The 18,993-nt window shown below is 41.9% G+C and overlaps 1 protein-coding gene across 2 annotated transcripts in view; it reads left to right on the top strand.

The window, feature by feature from the left end:
* LAMA3 (laminin subunit alpha 3) overlaps nt 1–18,993 on the top strand; it is a 245,708-nt gene that overhangs the window by 165,532 nt on the left and 61,183 nt on the right. Inside the window, exons 38-41 of one of the 2 annotated variants that reach the window (XM_055324044.1) lie at nt 4,663–4,893; nt 9,066–9,179; nt 13,900–14,009; nt 16,393–16,473. In XM_055324044.1, the coding sequence (XP_055180019.1) occupies nt 4,663–4,893; nt 9,066–9,179; nt 13,900–14,009; nt 16,393–16,473 (536 nt within the window). Of the gene's footprint in view, nt 1–4,662; nt 4,894–5,889; nt 6,274–9,065; nt 9,180–13,899; nt 14,010–16,392; nt 16,474–18,993 lie in introns of those variants that run through there. The other variant, XM_055324045.1, reaches the window with a different exon arrangement.

Raw genomic sequence — 18,993 nt, 5'->3', positions numbered from 1 at the left:
AAAAACATCAACAATGACAGTAAATATAGCAACAGCAACAAATTCTGGGGAGATAAATAACATTTTCTAAGTTGCCACATTACATTATGCTAAATGTCCAGTTTTCAGCAAAAAAGAGAGAGAGAGAGAGAGAGAGAGAGAGAGAGAGATGAACAAGAAACAGGAACCCATGGTCCATACACAGAGAGGAAAGGCAATAAATATAAACGGTCCCTGAGGAAGCCCGGACGTTGGACTTACTACACAAAGACTTTAAATCAACATACATCAGGGGCATCTGGGTGGTTCAGTGGTTGAGCATCTGCCTTTGGCTCAGGGCGTGATCACAGTGTCCTGGGATGGAGTCCAGCATCGGGCTTCCCACAGGGAGTCTGATTCTCCCTCTGCCTATGTCTCTGCCTCTCTCTCATGAATAAATAAATAAAATCTCTCATGAATAAATAAATGTGTCTCTCATGAATAAATAAATAAAATCTTTAAAAAAATCAACATACATCAAAGAACTAAATACCATCATATCTAAAAAAACTAAAGGAAAATATGAGAATATCTTCCCAAACAGAAAATACCAATAATGAAATAGAAATTATAAAAAAGAATTAAATAGAAATTCTGGGGTTGAAAATTACAATAACTGAAGTGAAGAATTCACAAGAAGGACTGCTGTGGACTAAATTGTGTCCTCTCCAAATTTTTGTGTTGAAGCCCTGATCTCCAGTTTGAGTGTACTTGGAACAAAGAAGGAATTAAGGTTAAATGAGATCATAAGGGTAGAGCTGTGATCCAATAGAATTAATGTCCTAATAAGAGGAGACAGCAGAAAACTCACTGTCCCTGTCCACCAAGTAAGGACACAACAAGAAAGCAACCATCTAAGCTAGCAAGAGAATTCTCACCAGGGACCAAACTGGCTGCCATCTTGATCTGGGATTTCTAGCCTCCAGAATTGTGAGAAAAACAGATTTCTGTTGTTTAAGTCATTGAGTCTCTGGCATTTTCTATATCAGCCAGAGCTAAGACAAAGGCTCAATGACAGAGCTGAGCAGGAAAAAGAAAGGAGCAGCAAATTCAAAGGTCAATGGAGATTATCCAGTCTGAAGAACAGAAAGTATGAAGAATGAGGAATGACAGACCCTCAAAGATATGTGAGATGCAATCAAATGTACGACATGTGCGTAATTGGCATACCAGAAGGAGAGGAGATGGGGTGGCGGAGGAGAAACATTTAAAGAAATAACAGCTGAAAACTTCTCAGATTTGATGAAAATCATTAGTTTACATATCCAAACTCAACAATCTCCAAGTAGGGTAAATGTACCTCTCTCAGAGGCCTGTGAGACCCTGCGTACCCAGAAGCTGTGACAGCTCAATGGAAATGAGCTGGCCTGATTTCTGAGACTCAGGCCTGCCCAGAAGGCTAGCTTCTCAATGAAGGGAGTTCAGACATGTCTCCCCAGAAGATTTGGAGGGGTAAAGAGATCCATTCACAGAAACATCATAGTAAAGATTCTGAAAGACAAAGACAAAGAATCTTAAAAGCAATGGGGAGAGAAGTACTTCACCTTCAAGGGTTCTCAATAAGGTCAACACCTGACTGTTCACTAGAAACCATGCAAATCAGAAGGCAATAGGATGGCATTCAAAGTGCTGAAAGAAGCACACTGTCAACAAAGACATACCGAGCAAAAAATCCTTCAGAAATGGAGGAGGAGGGGTAGCCGGGGTGGCTCAGTGGTTTAGTGCCACCTTCAGCCAAGGGCCTGATCCTGGAGACTGGGATTGAGCCCTACGTCGGGCTCCCTGCATGGAGCCTGATCCTCTTTCTGCCCCCCCACTCAGCCCTCTCTCTCTCTCTCAGTCTTTTTCTTTTTTTAAGATTTATTTATTTATTTATTTATGAGAGAGAGAGAGAGGCAGAGGAGGGAGAAGCAGGCTCCATGCCGGGAGCCCGTCGTGGGACTCGATCTCGGGACTCGATCCTGGGACTCCAGGATCGCACCCGGGCCAAAGGCAGGCATTAAACCGCTGAACCACCCAGGGATCCCCTCTCTCTCAATCTCTTATGAGTAAATAAAATCTTTTTTAAAAAATGGAGGAGGAGGGGATCCCTGGGTGGCGCAGCGGTTTGGCGCCTGCCTTTGGTCCAGGGTGCGATCCTGGAGACCCGGGATCGAATCCCACATTGGGCTCCCGGTGCATGGAGCCTGCTTCTCCCTCTGGCTGTGTCTCTGCCTCTCTCTCTCTCTCTGTGACTATAATAAATAAATAAAATTTTAAAAAAAATGGAGGAGGAAAGAAGACATTACATTAAAAACAAAAGAGAATTCAGTGCTGACCAATCCTCCTTATAAGAAATACTAATGGGAATCTTTAGACTGAAATGAAAGGACACTATAGACAATGACTTCAGTCCATATTAGAAGTGAAGAGCACCAGTAAAGGTAACCACACAGGTAAATATAAAAGGCAGTAAAAATATATCTTTTGTTTGTAACTTTGTTTTCTTCTGACTTAAAAGATAACTGCTTAAGGCAATAATTATAGATCTGTGTTGACCGGCATACAATTTATAAAGATGCAATGTAAATGACAATAACGGCACAATAGAGTAGGGAGTAAAGGAAATGAACAGAAGCAAAGTTTTTGTGTACTATTGAAATCAAGTTTGTATTTATATAAATGGTCCAGCATGGGCAAATAAATCTCTAGAGGCAGAAATATAGACTCCTGGTTGCCAGGGGCTCAGGGTAGGAATAGGTAATAACTATAAATGGGCACAAAGGTTCTTTTTTTTGGGGGGGGTGAAAATGTAAAACTACATTGTGGTGATGGTTGTACACTTCTGTAAATTTATTAAAAAGTGTGTACTTAAATAAGGGAATATTATTGTATTTAAATCATACCTCAAACTGTTAAACATATAAACTAATATCGTATTAGTATTGTATTTATATGTACATAATAATAGTTACCATTTATTGAATGTTGACTATGTGCTAGGCACTGGGCTGAACACTTTATATACATGCTATTGTTTAATTTGCTGCAATCCTCATCACAGTCCTGAGATATTAGGTATTACTATACCCATTGAAGAGATGTAGAAACCAAGTTTAAAGGAGGCAGCAGAATGTAAAGGTTAAAAGTGCAGGCTTTTTTAAAAAAAAAAAAGATTTTATTTATTTATGAGAGACAGAGACACAGGCAGAAGGAGAAGAGGGCTCCATGCAGGGAGCCCCAGGTGGGACTCGATCCTGGTTCTCCAGGATCATGCCCTGGGCCAAAGGCGGCACTAAACCGCTGAGCCACCCGGGCTGCCTGAAAAGTGTAGGCTTTTATATGAAAAGATGCTCAACATCACTAATCATTAGAGAAATGCAAATCAAAACCACAAATGAGATACTACCTCACAGTCATTGAAATGGCTACCATTTAAAAAAAAAAAAAACAGAGTTAAAACAAGTGTTGGGGGAGATGTGCAAAAATTGGAACACCTGTACACTGTTGGTAAGACTCTAAGGCAGTGTAACTACTATGGAAAACAGTATTGAGGCTCCTCAAAAATTTAGAGAATGACTATATGGTCCAGCAATCCCACCTCTGGGGTTTTATCCAAAAGAATTAAAAACAGGGTTCTGAAGAGCTATTTGCACACTCATGTTCATTGCAGCACTATTCACAGTAGATCAGAGGTGGAGGCAACTGAAATGTCTATCGACAGATGAATGAATAAAGAAAATGTGGTATATACATATATTAGAATATTACCTAATCCTGTCACATGCTAGAATATGATAGTTCTAGTTAGATGCTGGAACGTAATGTGATGACATTATCTTAAGTGAAATAAGCCCATCACAAAAGACAAATACTGCATGATTCCACTGATATGAGGTCTTTAAGGTAGTCCAATTCATTAAATCAGAAAGTAGAATGATGGTTGCCAGAAAATGAGGGGCGGAGGAGGAAATGGGAGTTATGGCTTAATAGGTACAGAGTTTCCATTTTGCAATATGATAAAGTTCTAGAGATCTGTTGCACAACAATATAAATATAATTAACACTATTATACTGTACACTTAAAAATGGTTGAGATGGTAAATTTTGTTGTCATGTGTTTTTTTACCATTATAAAATTATAAATGTATAAAATTTGTAAATGTATAAATTTACATTTATGTTTATATTGTATATTTTTTACCACCATAGAAGTAAAATAAAATAATATAAATGTGTGTGTATGAAAAAAAAAGATTTCAGTCCCAATTATGTACATTTAACGAATGATCTAACTGCATGACTCAGTGGCTTGCCATATGCTACTCTCCTATATCATTCTCACCCAGTTTGTACTTGCACATACAAACGTGCATTTTAAAATAAGTATAACACTGGGAAATCTCATTTCATTTTATTGTTCCTTATTTCCTGCCTTCATTTTTTCCTCTTTCGTGTGGCACTCTCTTCTTGGGAATAACCCAGGACACCTGACTTCTGAATACAAATCCACTATCTTATTTTATTTTTTATTTTATTCTCTTCTGTTTTCCCATATGCACTGTAAATGTCTTTCCTTTGACTTGTGCTGGATGTCTGCCTCTCTGAAACCCCTGGAAGTGAACTTGCCAAAGCAAGACCTTACCTCTCTATTTTTACGTGTAGGGAAACTTCAGACATGCCAGCAGCAGTGCCCCCGTGTCCCGGGAAGAGCTGATGATGGTGCTGTCTAGACTGGAAGACCTGCGCCTCCGAGGCCTCTACTTCACTGAGACCCAGCGGCTCTCTCTGAGCGGGGTGGGGCTGGAGGAGGCCTCTGACACAGGAAGTGGACGTAGAGCACAGAACGTAGAGATGTGTGCCTGTCCCCCGGACTACACCGGTGACTCATGTCAGGTAGGAAGTTCCTCTCCACTGTAAAATTCCCCCAGGACTCCTGTGGCTGGCCCACTGGTTTGCTGCCCAGCACTGCTGGATGGTCTGAAGCACTCGGTCCATCGGACAGATGTCTCCTGGGCTATAGCTTCTATCTTACCTGGACCACCCCTAGGTCCAAGTATTAAAAATGAAAAAGAAACATCAAACATCTCAAATTCCACAGGAAAGCCACAGGCACTCGATCAATCTTGGGGGTTGTTGAAATCAGGACTCTGCAGGGAGTAGGAAGGAGCCCGCCAGGGGGCATCCCAGGATTTGAGCCACTGCCTCCCCAGTAGGTGAGCTGGGGTTCTCATGTTGTTCTCTAACAGAGGGTCCCTCTGATGCCTACTGCTGGTAGAGTCCCAAGAATGTCCTGATTCTTCCAGGGGAAGTTGCTGCCCAAATTCCTAGCTCACAGCAGATCTTCCTGTGAAAACTAGACAGCCTGACTTGTCCTAGGATGATTAAAATTTGCCATAAAATCGAACTGTTTCATATCTCAAGCTGTAAATATGTTCTCTTCCTAGTGGGAGGGAAAGCAAGCCCAACGTTTAGTGCAGTTATTAGGAAAGAGCAAACATTGCCATTCAGTGTATTCCCTGCACCCAATGTGTGTACATTTAGCAACATCCTTCCCTTCCTGTCCTCAACCCTTGATAGCAGAAAGCCCCCAGGGGATCTGCATTCCTTTTCTAACCTACAAATATATTACCTGTCCTGGTTTTCTGGAGACTTCTGTCTTGTAGTTGAGTCCACAAGTGCCTACCTTCTTCTTCCCCTCCTTCCTTCTATCTCTTTTCTAGCCCGCCTAAATAAAACCATTGCCCCAGGGAAGGAGTGGAACCTCTCGATTACCAGCCTCCTGCCCAGGGCGTGTTCTTTGCGCATGACTCAGCCTGTGATTTACAGCTGCTCTCATCGGCTAGTGCCGTCTGCGGGGTAAGGTGGGTAGAAGGTGATGCCTGCCCCACCTCGCAGGAATTACAGAGCGGTGTGCTTCCCTGTGGGACTGTTATGTGCGCTCTCTCACAGGCTGACTCATGGGTGAAGTTACAGGTGGGGCCTCCTGCCGCAGACAGCCTGCCTTACCTGAGTCAGGCGGGCCTGGGCGCTGAGCAGGAAGGGCAGGTATAAGAGGGAGAGGCAAAGGTTTGTGCGCAGCCAGCAGGACGCCCCGGGACCAGGATGCCCCCAGCAGTGAGGTGGTCAGCCAGGAGCTCCGGATGGCTGTGGATCTTTGGGGCAGCCCTGGGGCAGTGTCTGGGATATAATTCACAGCAGCAAAGGGTAGCATTTCTTCAGCCTCCAGGCCAAAGCCATCTGCAATCAAGTTATGTGGACTTTAAACCCAGCCAGGTAACATCCCTTTTACATTCTGGTTTGGGTTGGGGAAGGGTTCCTTGCTTTGTGACATTTTAAGTTAAGGGGATGAATAAGTAATGGGTGGGCTGGGGGAGGGACCCAGAGCCTCCCTGTGCCATTGACTGGCAGTGTTTATTATGGCGCCTGACAGATTGCTCTCCTAAGCTGTTAACCACAAAACCCTATAAACATCAGCCCACCTGGAAATGCCCAGACGGCTCAGAATTTGGATGTTTATGGGATGTTAGTATACTATGAAACTTTGTGCCTTTCGAGAGTCACCCAAGCCCCAAGACAAAAGAGTCCAATGCCTGTAGACCTCCAAATTCTGCTTGGAAGTAAATTCTCCGATAAAGTAAACTACTAGAATCAAGTAAAGTATGAGAATCAATTAAATCTGTGTTTAAGGAAAGTAATGAGATCAAGTTTGTATAATACCTTACAAGACATGCTTCAATTTGCCAGGCATTAAACTCATAAATTCTGTGTGTGTGCTTACTCTCAATCTCTCTCTCTCTCTCTCTCTCTCTCTCTCTCTCTCTTTCTCTCTCTGTTTCTCTCTCTCTCTCAAACCCAACTTTCTGGACATTGACACATATACTCAGAGATATAGATCTTATGGCTACTGAAATAGCCCTGAAAACCTGATAGGGACATAATTTTATCATTTGTACCACAAAAGCTTATTGGAAAATTTATCCTGAAAAAATGTCACTTAAAAAATGGTTAATTGCTGAACCTCTTTACTGAAATTGTATATTAGGATACATTCATTTTCATGTAGGATAAGTCTTCAATATAGTCTGTGTGCTTTACAGAGGTGAGAAAATGATTATATTTCAGGAACTGACAAATGGTCTACCTAAGAGTCACGTGATAGGTATAATTTTTGCAGGGGACTTTTTCTGATTCTTATCAAAAGCAAATTAGGGTGGGTGGTTTAATTTTAATCAGGATGGACTATTCTCCCCCTAAAGCATGTGTCATTAAGGCTTTTTATTCAGGCATGTTGTCATAAATGAACCACATATATTTATTTGGATAATTTGTTCTTTACCAAATATGATTGTTTTAGAAGCATGAGGCATGATATATAGTGGTAATTAAGAGGTACTTGCCACTTAGTAGTAGAGAGTATTTGCTTATAGATATGATCACACCATCAGTGGCTGAATTTTGTTCGAACGTATCTCTCCGTTGTGTTTTCAATTAAAGAACATTCCTTTCATACTTCAATTCTCCTGTGGACAAGCCTATTCATATAACACATAGAGCAATCTCATTTTTTGCAATAGCTTCTTTTGCCTAAACATGGTTTCTAATAGCTAAAGGGAAAAATATATTGGAAATTATAGTCTTGTTATTGTGTACAATGTGTACTAATTGGTAATTTTGGAAGAAGCTCCAATCAGAAACTGGGATATTCTACTCTGGGGAGTACATGAGGCTTTTTTCTCCAGACCTATCAGGTTGGATTCTTTCTCTTTTCTACCTGACCAGATAGAGTCTTTGGATGAATGAGAATGGATGGTTCATTTTAAGATTTTCCTTGACTGTAGCTTCAGAGTCTTACATAGTGCTGTTAAAGAGGATTAGATAAAAGATGATGCTTTATCTTGAAATATTATATTTTCTGGATATTTCAGTTAGGGCATATAAGGAGGTCAGTTAAAGAAACTGGAAGCAACATTTGGTTTTAATCGGTGCACTGATTCACTCTGCTAAAATAAGCAAAATGTTTATGATTCTCTTTAAAGGCAAAAATAGAAATACTTTTTAATGGCTGGTATTGAAAGAATTGTTTCTTTTTCTATTGGGAGCATTCTTAACTAGAATCCTTTTTTTAAGATTTTATTTATTTGTCATGAGAGACACAGAGAGAGAGGCAGAGACATAGGCTGAAGGAGACGCAGGCTCCCTGTGGGGAGCCCGATGCAGGACTCGATCCCAGGACACTGGGATCACGACCTGAGCCAAAGGCAGAGGCTCAATCACTGAGCCACCCAGGTGGCTAGAATCTTTAAAAAAAAAAACAGTTTATCAAAAGAAAACTGTAATTCCTTTCATCCATATGAAAAATAATAATTCATATTGTACTGGAAAGAGACAATGTACTAGAGATAGAAATAAAGCAGTATTAAGTTATGAAGTGAGAGAAGAAGACCACACCCAATGGGATTCCCTCCCACTGGGTCTTTGTGTGTCCCATCAGAACTGAACGTCCCTGTGGGATTCTGTAGAGAATGCTAGCATGTTCCTCTCCCCAGGGTTCCCTGTTGTCCATAGACCAGTGATTCCTCTAGTTCTGCCATTACTGCATTGATCCATCCCAATGAAGACTCTAGTTCCCGTTTTTCTCATTCTGCCTCCCCCACCAGTCCCGACCCATGCTTGGAGAGGGAATGCCTACCCAAAGAGAACTTGACCATGAAGGGATTGGCTTAGAGACCCTCCTTGCTAAAGACTGATATCCTGATCCTCCTTACCCCTTCACCCCTCCATTAGCCCTATAGCAGTTGAAGGAGAGGAAGCTATTGCCACACTCCTCCCCCTTCTCCCCACACATCTCCCACTCTGACACAAGCATGCACTCCTGCCATGGTGTGAAAACAAGGTCAAACCTGACAAAAAGAGCTAGTGGACCGACTAGTGTTCAAAAGTAGAAATCCACACACCAACTAAAGGAAAAAAGATTAAACAAGTGAATGTTTGACAGTCAGAATTGTCACATGCTTTGAATAATAATTCTTTCTGTCTACTGATTAAGTGCTTTGTTTGAAAAATAGGGTTGTAGCCCTGGATACTATCGCGATAACAGAGGCTCGTATACCGGACGATGTGTTCCCTGCAATTGCAATGGACATTCAAATCGATGTCAGGATGGCTCCGGAATATGTATTGTGAGTAAACTGATACTGTAGTGCTACCGGCAGGCAATCTGTGTCTCTCTGTCCCTTCACTCCCCCACCCCGACCCCACTGGGCCCTGAGACATTGAATGTCACATTTCCAACCAAACCCTAAATAGAGGTTGCTATGTAAACATAGGAGGCTCCAATGTCATCAGGCTGAATTATTTTATACTGCACTTTTCCCTCCATTTTAAACATGTGCCATCAGAGGAGAAGTCCCATCTGAACAATGAAATTACACACTAGCTTCTAAACGTTCACTGCATTGGATGTTGTTAATGGGTGCATCCGGGGACTTAATTCTTGCTGAAATATAGCAAGTCAGGACCACTATTTTGGGCCCAAATTTTGTTGGAGTGGCTGGAGGTTGCAGGAGGGGAGCCTCGTAGCTAGGTGAGCAGGATACTCAAGCAAGCAATTGGGGAGAAGATGCTAAGAAAGACTTAAGGTGCATTCTCAATCACTCAATCTTTCATAGCTGCCAAGTGACCTTAGATAGGAAGACAGGTGAGGTGAATCCTTGCTGTCTATGGTTTATCCACTGGAAAACAAACTTCTTTTAGAATATTTATAAAAATATTTCCCATAGAAAATTAGATTCTTGGGAAAGTTTTCTTTTGTATTCTTTTGGAACATTTTTTACTCTGCCTTTCTCTCTTTCATCCCTGGAAGGCAGGGCCTTCCCACCTTGAAGGAGGATGGACAGTTATAGACAAGGGAGAGAGCATCGGTGCCCCTATAAACACAAGCCCCCTTTTATGTGGTGCTATTTGGAAATACATTCTTCTGGCACAGATTTCCTTTGCATTGTGTAATGCATCTAAAGTGTATTTCAACTCTTTGAGTTCCTAGGCTGTATTAAGCCAAGTTCGGCATGTCCCAGGGAACTGTTTCCGCTGCAGGATGGGACAGGCCAGGACAGGACATGGTTGTAAAGAGCCTAATAGAATATTCTGTAGGACTTTAACTTTGTAAGTTCAAAAGGAATAAAAGACATTTGGAAAGACTATTTTTCAGCTCATAAGTATTCTTATATAGTAGTTTATGCTTCATGCTGTATGTTGTGTGTAACACAGGTAGGTACTTTAATTTAAAATAAATATTTATCTTGTCACTGAACCATTGCTAGATGTCGAGTCCACTTTATAAAAGCTGCCAAAGAACAAAGTAGACATTTTCTGCAGTCCATTCACCCAGTGAAAGGAGCACTAGTGAGTCATAATTCATCTGTTTTAATCAAACAGGGGATTTTCTTTCCCATTTCCTTTCTTTGTAGCTCTGTCTTCACTTGTCCCTAATGGCCAGATGGCCTCTAGAAAGAATTCATTCAGGAAACCCTTACTGAGCATTTGCTATTGTGGGAGGTATGAGCTAAATGCTGTGGTTAAAACCATTCGACAGGGGATCCCTGGGTGGCTCAGCAGTTTAGCGCCTTTGGCACTGGGCGCGATCCTGGAGTCCCGGGATTGAGTCCCACGTCGGGCTCCCGGCGTGGAGCCTGCTTCTCCCTCTGCCTGTGACACACTCTGCCTCTCTCTCTCTCTCTCACTCTGTGTCTATCATAAATAAATAAATAATTCTTAAAAAAAATAAATAAAATAAAACCATTCGACATAATCCCAACTCTCACAAGGCCTACAGTCCAGTGGGGAATGTGTCTGTGCACACACGCACACACACACACACACACACACACACACACACACAGGCACAGAGCCCTTGCCTGCACTCACTTAACCACTCAGGGGTAGGCACTGAGTGCTGCCATTACCCTTGGGGGTGCCCACTGCATGGGAGCCAGAGATATAGCCCTCATTCTCAAAGAACAGCAATGAGGAGACCAAGTACTTGTCACCATCAAGCGGGCTGGTTCTTCTGCAAACTGGCCTTTACCTCTCAATGTCCAAAGTCAATTTCTGAAATCTGGGACCTTCACACCGCACACTTCTCCATGTTGTTTCAAGAATAAACTTTGGAGGTTGGAAAGAAAATCGCCCAGGTCCTTGCCAGTGAAGCCATGTACGTTCAGGAGCAGCAGGCCATGTGTGGGTGCCATCAGCCAGAAGGACCAGCAGTGACAGACCCCCTTCTCTTCCCCGACTTCCTGCCTCTCTCTTCTTCTCCTTGCCAGCTTTGTCCTCATATCTCCACCTCTCCCCCAACTCCTCACCTTCCACTGTCTCAGTCACCCCTCATCTACGTCATTTTACTCCCTGCCACTTGAGCCCCCGCCCCACCCCCCAGCATGACTTACCTGAAACTCACAGCTGCCACGTGGCTCTCCTGAGGCTCATGGCCAGATGTCCACACTCCTTGGTGCAGGCTGCCTCCAGCTGCATCAGCTGCATCCCATCCGACTTTGACCTTCACCCTTTGGAATACCAATTGCTTCATGTTGCCTGCTCGCACTGCTAGGCTCCTGTAAGACTGAGGTTCTGTGCTCACCGTTCCTTGTGTCTGGAGGGCCCTCCCCTCACTTCTCTACCCAGCTAATTCTTCTCCTTTTCTCCTCCATGCAGGAGGCATTGTTGCCTCTAGAAGCTCTTCTCGGAGGCTCCTCTTGCTCTTACGGGATGCTGGCACATGTTGGTTATCATATTTTCCACATGACATTGAATGTGTCTACTCACAGGGTTCTATCTGCTGTGGTCAGGGTGCCAATCCATCTCTGCATCCCTAGCACCTAGCATGGTTGGACACATAGTAAATACCCCATGGATGTTTGATGTCAGATGGAGCTGGGAGAGCACATGCTGTGGGAGTGGACATGGACTCATTCATTCATTCATCCATCCATTAATTCATTTGCAATAAACCACAAGGAAACTTGATAGGCAGATGTCTCAAATTAGCAGGACCGAGCAAGCTTCCAGGATAGATGCTCTCAACTGAGGGTGGGACTATTTCAGACATTCTTAGGGGACCTTATCAAGCAACATAGGTTCTCACCCCTTCCTACAATCCTTTCCTGCTCCTGAGCAGAACCAGGGTTCAAGGTATTTTAAGTAGGTCACAGATGGCACATGGCACTTCTTGATTCTCTATGCTCTTGCTTCTCCAGTGTTTTCAACTCAGAACTAAATATATATATAGGATTAAAGAATAGCTATTCAGCAGCTAGGTTCTTCTTTAAGATTGCCATTTAGAGTTTAAAAAGAAAGGAAACTAACGTGGAGAGGTAAATGATTAGTTCAAATGAATGACGGTTTTGTGAGCAAGTGAGGACAGCGGAGCAAGGTAAAAGTGAAGGAAAGACCCCTCTGTGCATCCGATAAACTGCAGCATGAGTTTGTTCCTAGCCTCCAGGCCTGCAGAAGACACTTCCATGGTGGGGACATTTGGAGAAAGAGGGAAGGATTCAGGGCAGGGTGAGCTCTCTGATGATCCCATGTTAACGTGTGAGCGGTATCCCTTGTGAGTATAGCCCGATTTAATAACTGAAAAAACTATGGAAAGATATTTTAACATCTTAGTGGCTTGTGTAATTGGCCATTATTCAAAGGTTTGTGAGGGATGGATTTATTTAAGCTAAAGAAATGGATGACATAATGAGGAAGGGACAGCCTCACATTTGGAGCGGGGCCATACCCACTTAGGATGTCCCTGCCTATTGTTTTCCACAACCAGGCTTCAGATGTTATTGAAAACTCATATCCATTTAAGCTTCCTCCCAAGCCCCATCTCTGCAGACAGAGTTAAGGTATATGAGCAATTTAAAAAATATTATACTTATTCCACACTGTAGAATTAACACAGAGTATCTCTGAATCATCAAATACCCACAGTAAGGGGAGTTTTCCTGGATAGCTTTGTTCATTTAGATATTTATTACTAGAGTAAAATGAGGAAATGTTATCCTAGGCTAAAGATTCCACAAAATAAACAAATTTGATACCATCCACTAGGATATTTGTCTCATTAGACTGCTCAGTTGGAAAGTTGTCTCATCTCAGTGCTTTATTGAAGAACAACTTTCAAAAGGCATTGACTTGACATGAAAATAATTGGATTTACATAAACACATAATGTAGGGAAACTTACTTAGCATCTTGCTTGTTTGAGACCCTGGGATCAAACTGAGAGCTTTCTTCAGATATGGTGCAGCTTCTCATGGTTTTAACAAATTCTACATGTTAAAAACTTATTGGAACTATATTCCTCTTTAGTATATGACCATTAAGTGAATTATGAAGCAATATCAAGTTAATTTTCATAGGAGCTTTTTTTTAGGAAAAGAGGGGGAGGTTTTTGCATTTTGCTGAGGTTCTAGCATTCTTTTTAAAATCCTCCCAGCAATCTTGGAAAGTGGGTATCATTCCAACCATGCATCTTAAGAATAGTAGAATTATGCAAAAATCATACACCAATAAAAGTGATTTATGAAAGATACTGAGGCTCAAAAGGTGAAGATTCTTGCCCAGGATAGCACAGCTATGAAATATTGGATTGAGTTTGGATTCAACTGGTCTTCCTCCATTTCATCCTCCTGATATTAAGCATCAAATAGTTGATGGACGGGCACTTACATTTTTTTTTTTTAGTACCAACAATAATTAAATAGACAGGAAAAATATACCATCAGTGAACTGACATCATCGTACAGAGTCAGAAGACTTGAGTTATAATTGTGTGAGTGGTGAAGATAATAATGATCTTAATAATAATAAATGTAATCAGCTGCTATTAATTGTATGCTCATCTGTCCCAAGAACTGCCAGCACAACACAGCTGGAGAACACTGTGAGCGCTGCAAAGAGGGTCACTATAGGAACACCATCCACGGATCCTGTAGTGTCTGCCCGTGTCCTCATTCAAACAGGTACAGTATGGGAGCTCTCAAATAATCTGTAGAGACTGGAAGTCATTGGGTGGTTGCCTGGGACTGGGGTTGGAGAGTGGAAGGATATGGGAAGCGACTGCTAAGGGTATGGGATTTCTTTTTTGGGGTGATGGAAATGTTCTAAAATTGATCATGCTAATGGTTGGTTCAACTCTGTAAATCTATTAAAAGCCATTTAATTGAATACTTGAAATGGGCAAGTGGTATGGTTTGTGAATTATATCTCAATCAGGCAGTTATATTTTTAAAAGAACAGACAAAAATGCAAAACAAACAAGAACAGTTTTTCTAAGTGTACATTTGAGTGTTTTTCCTTTTCCTCTTTCCTTTCACTTTTCATACAATGGTTAAACATTATTTACTGAGAGACCAATTCGGGGCTAGGGGTTAGCCTTCTCTAGGTGCTAGGGCAACTATAGTAAAGAAGACTAGCAATCAGGCAGTCTGATCTCATCAGGATTCACCTGGAGAATGTGGGCAGGGGCCATTGTCACCCTCAGGAAATAAATGCACAAATAAATATGCATAATTTCAGATAGAGATGGGCTATGCGGTTGATAACAGGGTTATCAACTGGTAGCCAGTGAGCAGACTCTTTACAGAGGAGTAGGAGAGTTTTTTGGGCATGGACCAGGGAATGATGAGATGGAGTCAGTGGGGCAATATCTTAGCAATGAGGGTCTGAGGGAAGGAAAAACAAGAGACCACCCCTGTGCTGATGTGTTTGTGGAATAAGGAGGTGGCTGGAGCACAGTGTTGGGGGAGAGGGCCAGGAGGCCCGGTAGGTGGGGCACCCAGGGTTCAGATCCTGGAGGCTCTAGTAAGGCACTGCGATTTACCCTCAATGTGACGGAAGCCACAGGCCAGCGATGTGACCTGAGTTATCATTCAGACTCCAGCACAGCAGATGCATAACGTAGGTAGCAACCTGCCACTTATATATTTCATGGTAATTCATATTCTATTTGGCCTTGGTACCTTGCCCTATTCCTGCTCGTTGTGACACGTTCGTTGTGGGTCCAAGCAAAATATCACACATAACCAGAGGAAGCAAGAGTTGATTTGAAGACCTAGAAGATACCTATAGGAATATAAGCAGTGCACTGGCTCAGGCACAGTGCAGGCCACAAGGCTGACTGATGTCAGTCCAGGATCCGAGAGATTGGCCACGTTACCAGAAGTCACTGCCCAGATGTGGCTTTTCTGAAGATGCATATTAGAAATGTCACCCTGTTTTGCTCTCTGTGTATTTGATACCCCTTCAACTTGCCCAGTCCTGTGGCTTTATTTGCAAAGGGGTTTATCACTCGATACCTGCCTAGACTTGTTGGAACAGAAGCCAGAGGGAACAGAAACAAGATTTTCACCCGGTGTTCAGGGAAGGCTTTTCATCTTTGGTTGCAAAGCCTGTTGTTATCATGAAGGGCGGCTTCTGGCTTCCATACAACTGAAGTAACTCACCATCATTCCTCAGATTATCAATGAGACACTATTTTTATCGAATTCTCCCTCCGGCGATATTCATACTGTTGACGAATTTCTAACTGTCCTTTTAGGAGTATAACTCTATCCATCTATGAGACTACAGAAGCTTCCTAGATAAGAATTCTCTTATCAGCAAATGATACATGGAGCTATTTTCCCTCAGACTTGCTCAGTGTAATGTTCATAGACCTTTCTCAAGGCAACAGAGTTTTTTTCATGATCTGTTCACTTAATTTAAAAAAATCCGTCTCAAATATGCACTAGTTTAGAACAAAAAGAATGAGAGTTGGAATGCCACAGCTTGATTTTAAAAATGTAGAAATCACCAATGATTGTGCCCACAAAAATATCTAGATGGGCAAGCCTGCTCTGTGCCTTAGGTCCTGCCCGACCCCTTTGCTTCCTAGGAGATAATGTGCCCAATATGAAGGAACTAGAATAAACAAGGAGAAAAATTTTTTGAAGAATCAGAACTTTTTCTTTTTTTTTTTTCTGCCTAGACTTGTTTTATTCCTTCCTTGTTATTCCTGGAAAAATACTGTTGTAATCATCTCTTCCGAAGTGTTACTTTGCTGTCTCAAGTGAAGGAATGCATTTCTTGAAGCCAAAAACAAAACCAAATAAATGTCTTCAGTCCTTATTTACCAAGATATGCCCAATGTGAGCTGAAATAGTACCTCATTATCATCTCTACAAGTTTTGATGGACACATTTTTCTTCATATAGAAAGCAACCAGTTTCTTGGTGTCTGTTTCCACTTAACCCAAGTCAGTGCTTTGTGGCAAAAAAAAAAAAAAAAAAATAATAATAATAATAATCAGCATGAAGCCTATCAATTTATGTTTTTACTGAGGCTTTTCTTCTGGCTTCTTTCAAGTTTTGCCACTGGCTGTGTTGTGACGGGGGGAAATGTGAGGTGCTCCTGCAAACCTGGATACACAGGCACACAGTGTGAAAGGTAGGTGCTGCCCCTCCCCCCACCCCACCCCACCCCTCCCTCACCCCTCACCCCACAGGGAAGGTGGGCTCTGCAGTCAGGCTGCAGCAGGCACAGGCTGTGGGTGGGGCTGTGCTGGGTGGAGGCTCAGAGCTGGGTGGGGCTGCTGGCTTCACGGAGGCTGGAAAAAGATCCCCAGGGAAAAATACAAGACTGCTCACTTAATAAATCATTAACTTCCTTGTCTTTCTTGTTTCTTACATGTTTCAGAAATTTGAGAATGAGGCCCCACATATCATAGCCCCTACATACTCCTACCCACCTGCACACTCCCTCATACCCCTCCCCCTATGTATTGCTACCTGCCCCTCCCCCTCCACTTCCCTACATACTTCTACCCCCTACATGTCCTTACTTACCCCTACCTCCATATAAATTCTTCCTTGCATACCCCTACCCCACATATACAGATCCCTACATACCCGCACACACCACACACGCATCCTTATATAGCCCTTCTTGGCACACATATCCCTACCTAGCCCTAGCTCCATGTAAACTCATCCCTACATACTCCTCACCCTACATATGTATCCCTATGTATCTCTGCCCCCCACACATCCCTACTTGCTAGGACATCCACCCACAACTCTACATATTCTTATACACACACACACACACACAGCCCTAGATATTCACACACACACACACACACACACCCCAAACCCACACATTATCCCCTCTCTATCCCACACATTATGAACACCTGCAGGACAGTCTGTGTCATTCATTTCTGAATCACTGCTGCCTACCGTGGCACTGTTCATGTAATGGATGTTCAGTAATGAAACAAAAGAATAAGTGTTGCAGAACGGAAACTATGAACTTAATTATGAAGGACAGTAGAGCCAAGCTTTAGTTATTCAGGAACAGATTTTCATGATTAGCTACTATACACTACCAAGCATTTATAAGGGCTGTAAAAGCTGGTTACGGTCTTCCTGGGAAGATGGCACATACATGTTTGAAAAAGTAACAGTATAGGAAATGAATCATATGGACAGCATATTTTTAAATTTAGAATAACTTTATCATAAAATCAATACATATCTTTATTCAAAATGATGTGATACAAGTGAGCAAAGAACTGTAAGGCCCACTACACCTCTTTGTAGCCCTTTATACTTGTACATGCTCACATATAATCCTACTTATAATCATTTTATTTACAGAAAACCCCAGCTGAAACTTGCATATTCTTACAGATCATTCTGTGTGCACAGATGTTTTCTTAAAAACAAAAGTAGATTGTTGTTTTGCTTTCTGTTTTGACTTGTTTTCTCATCTAGTAGAAGGTTAGCACTGTCTTTCCATTTCAGCAATGTATTCACTGATAACATCATGTCAGAACCAAGAAGTTCTGTAATCTCCTCCTAGTCTTTGAGATAGTTTCACTGTTTTCCATTCAAAGCAGCACTAAAAGTAAATCCTTGCAGCAAAATATTTGTGTGTATAAATCCTCAAGATATAATTAATAGAAGTAGATTCCTTGGATCAAAGGGTAGGTGTATTTTTCAGGCTTTTGATTCATTTTGCCTGTTTGCCCTCCAGAAAAGTCACACTTATTTCTAGTCCTACCAGTGGCAAGAGAGTACCTGCTGCCGCCAGTGAATACTAGAAATGATCAATTTTTAAAATATCTGCCAGTTTAGTAGGGGACCATTGTGTATCATTTTAATTTACATTTCTTTGTTTAATAATTAGATTGGAGTTTTTTTCATGTGTTCATTGACCACTTGTGGATCTTTTTTTTGGGATTGTTTTCTAGGTCTTTTACTCATTTTTTTCTAGTGAAATGTTCTTTTATCAGTTTTTTTTATTGGTTTGTACAAATTATTTTAAAGGTAATGAGCCCTTCATACTATATGTTGCAGATACTTTTTTCAGTTTGTTTTTTGTTTGTATGTTTTTTTGGTTTTCTATTTTGTTATATGTTTCTACTCTGTATTCCTCAGGCGTCAGCCAATGGGGTCATGTTTAGGGAGGTTATATAAATGTTAATGCATTCTTTTAGTACTTTTATTTTTTTAAAAAAAGATTTTATTTATTTGAGAGACAGAGCACAAACAGAGAGAGTGGCAGAGGGAGAAGCAGGATCCTCATGGAACAGGGAGCTCAATGCGAGGCTTGATCCCAGGACCTTGGGATCATATTCTGAAGCTGAAGGCAGACTCTTAACCAACTGAGCCACCCAGGCACCCTACTTTTAGTACTTCTATAGTTTTATTTCTTCATGTTGGTGAAAATTTGGAAGCTAGCCTTTTGGGGGTGTCATAGCCTCTCACAAGGCAGATAGATTTAGGGTTAACATGATAGCCAAAATTGGCCAGAGCCCAAGTGACTCTGACTATCCCAGTATTTCATCTCCACAATCCAGGGCCCATGTTGCATGAAATACATGTAGTATTTGGCTCATCCCAGAGCCACACTCAGTAAGGTGAGATGTTCACACTAGGGGAGGCACAAGGAAAGTAGGCCAAT

This window comes from Nyctereutes procyonoides, unplaced genomic scaffold (assembly GCF_905146905.1).
Source record: "Nyctereutes procyonoides isolate TBG_1078 unplaced genomic scaffold, NYPRO_anot_genome, whole genome shotgun sequence".
Classification (NCBI taxonomy): Eukaryota; Metazoa; Chordata; class Mammalia; order Carnivora; family Canidae; genus Nyctereutes; species Nyctereutes procyonoides.
This window is presented reverse-complemented; position numbering and strand designations above follow the sequence as displayed.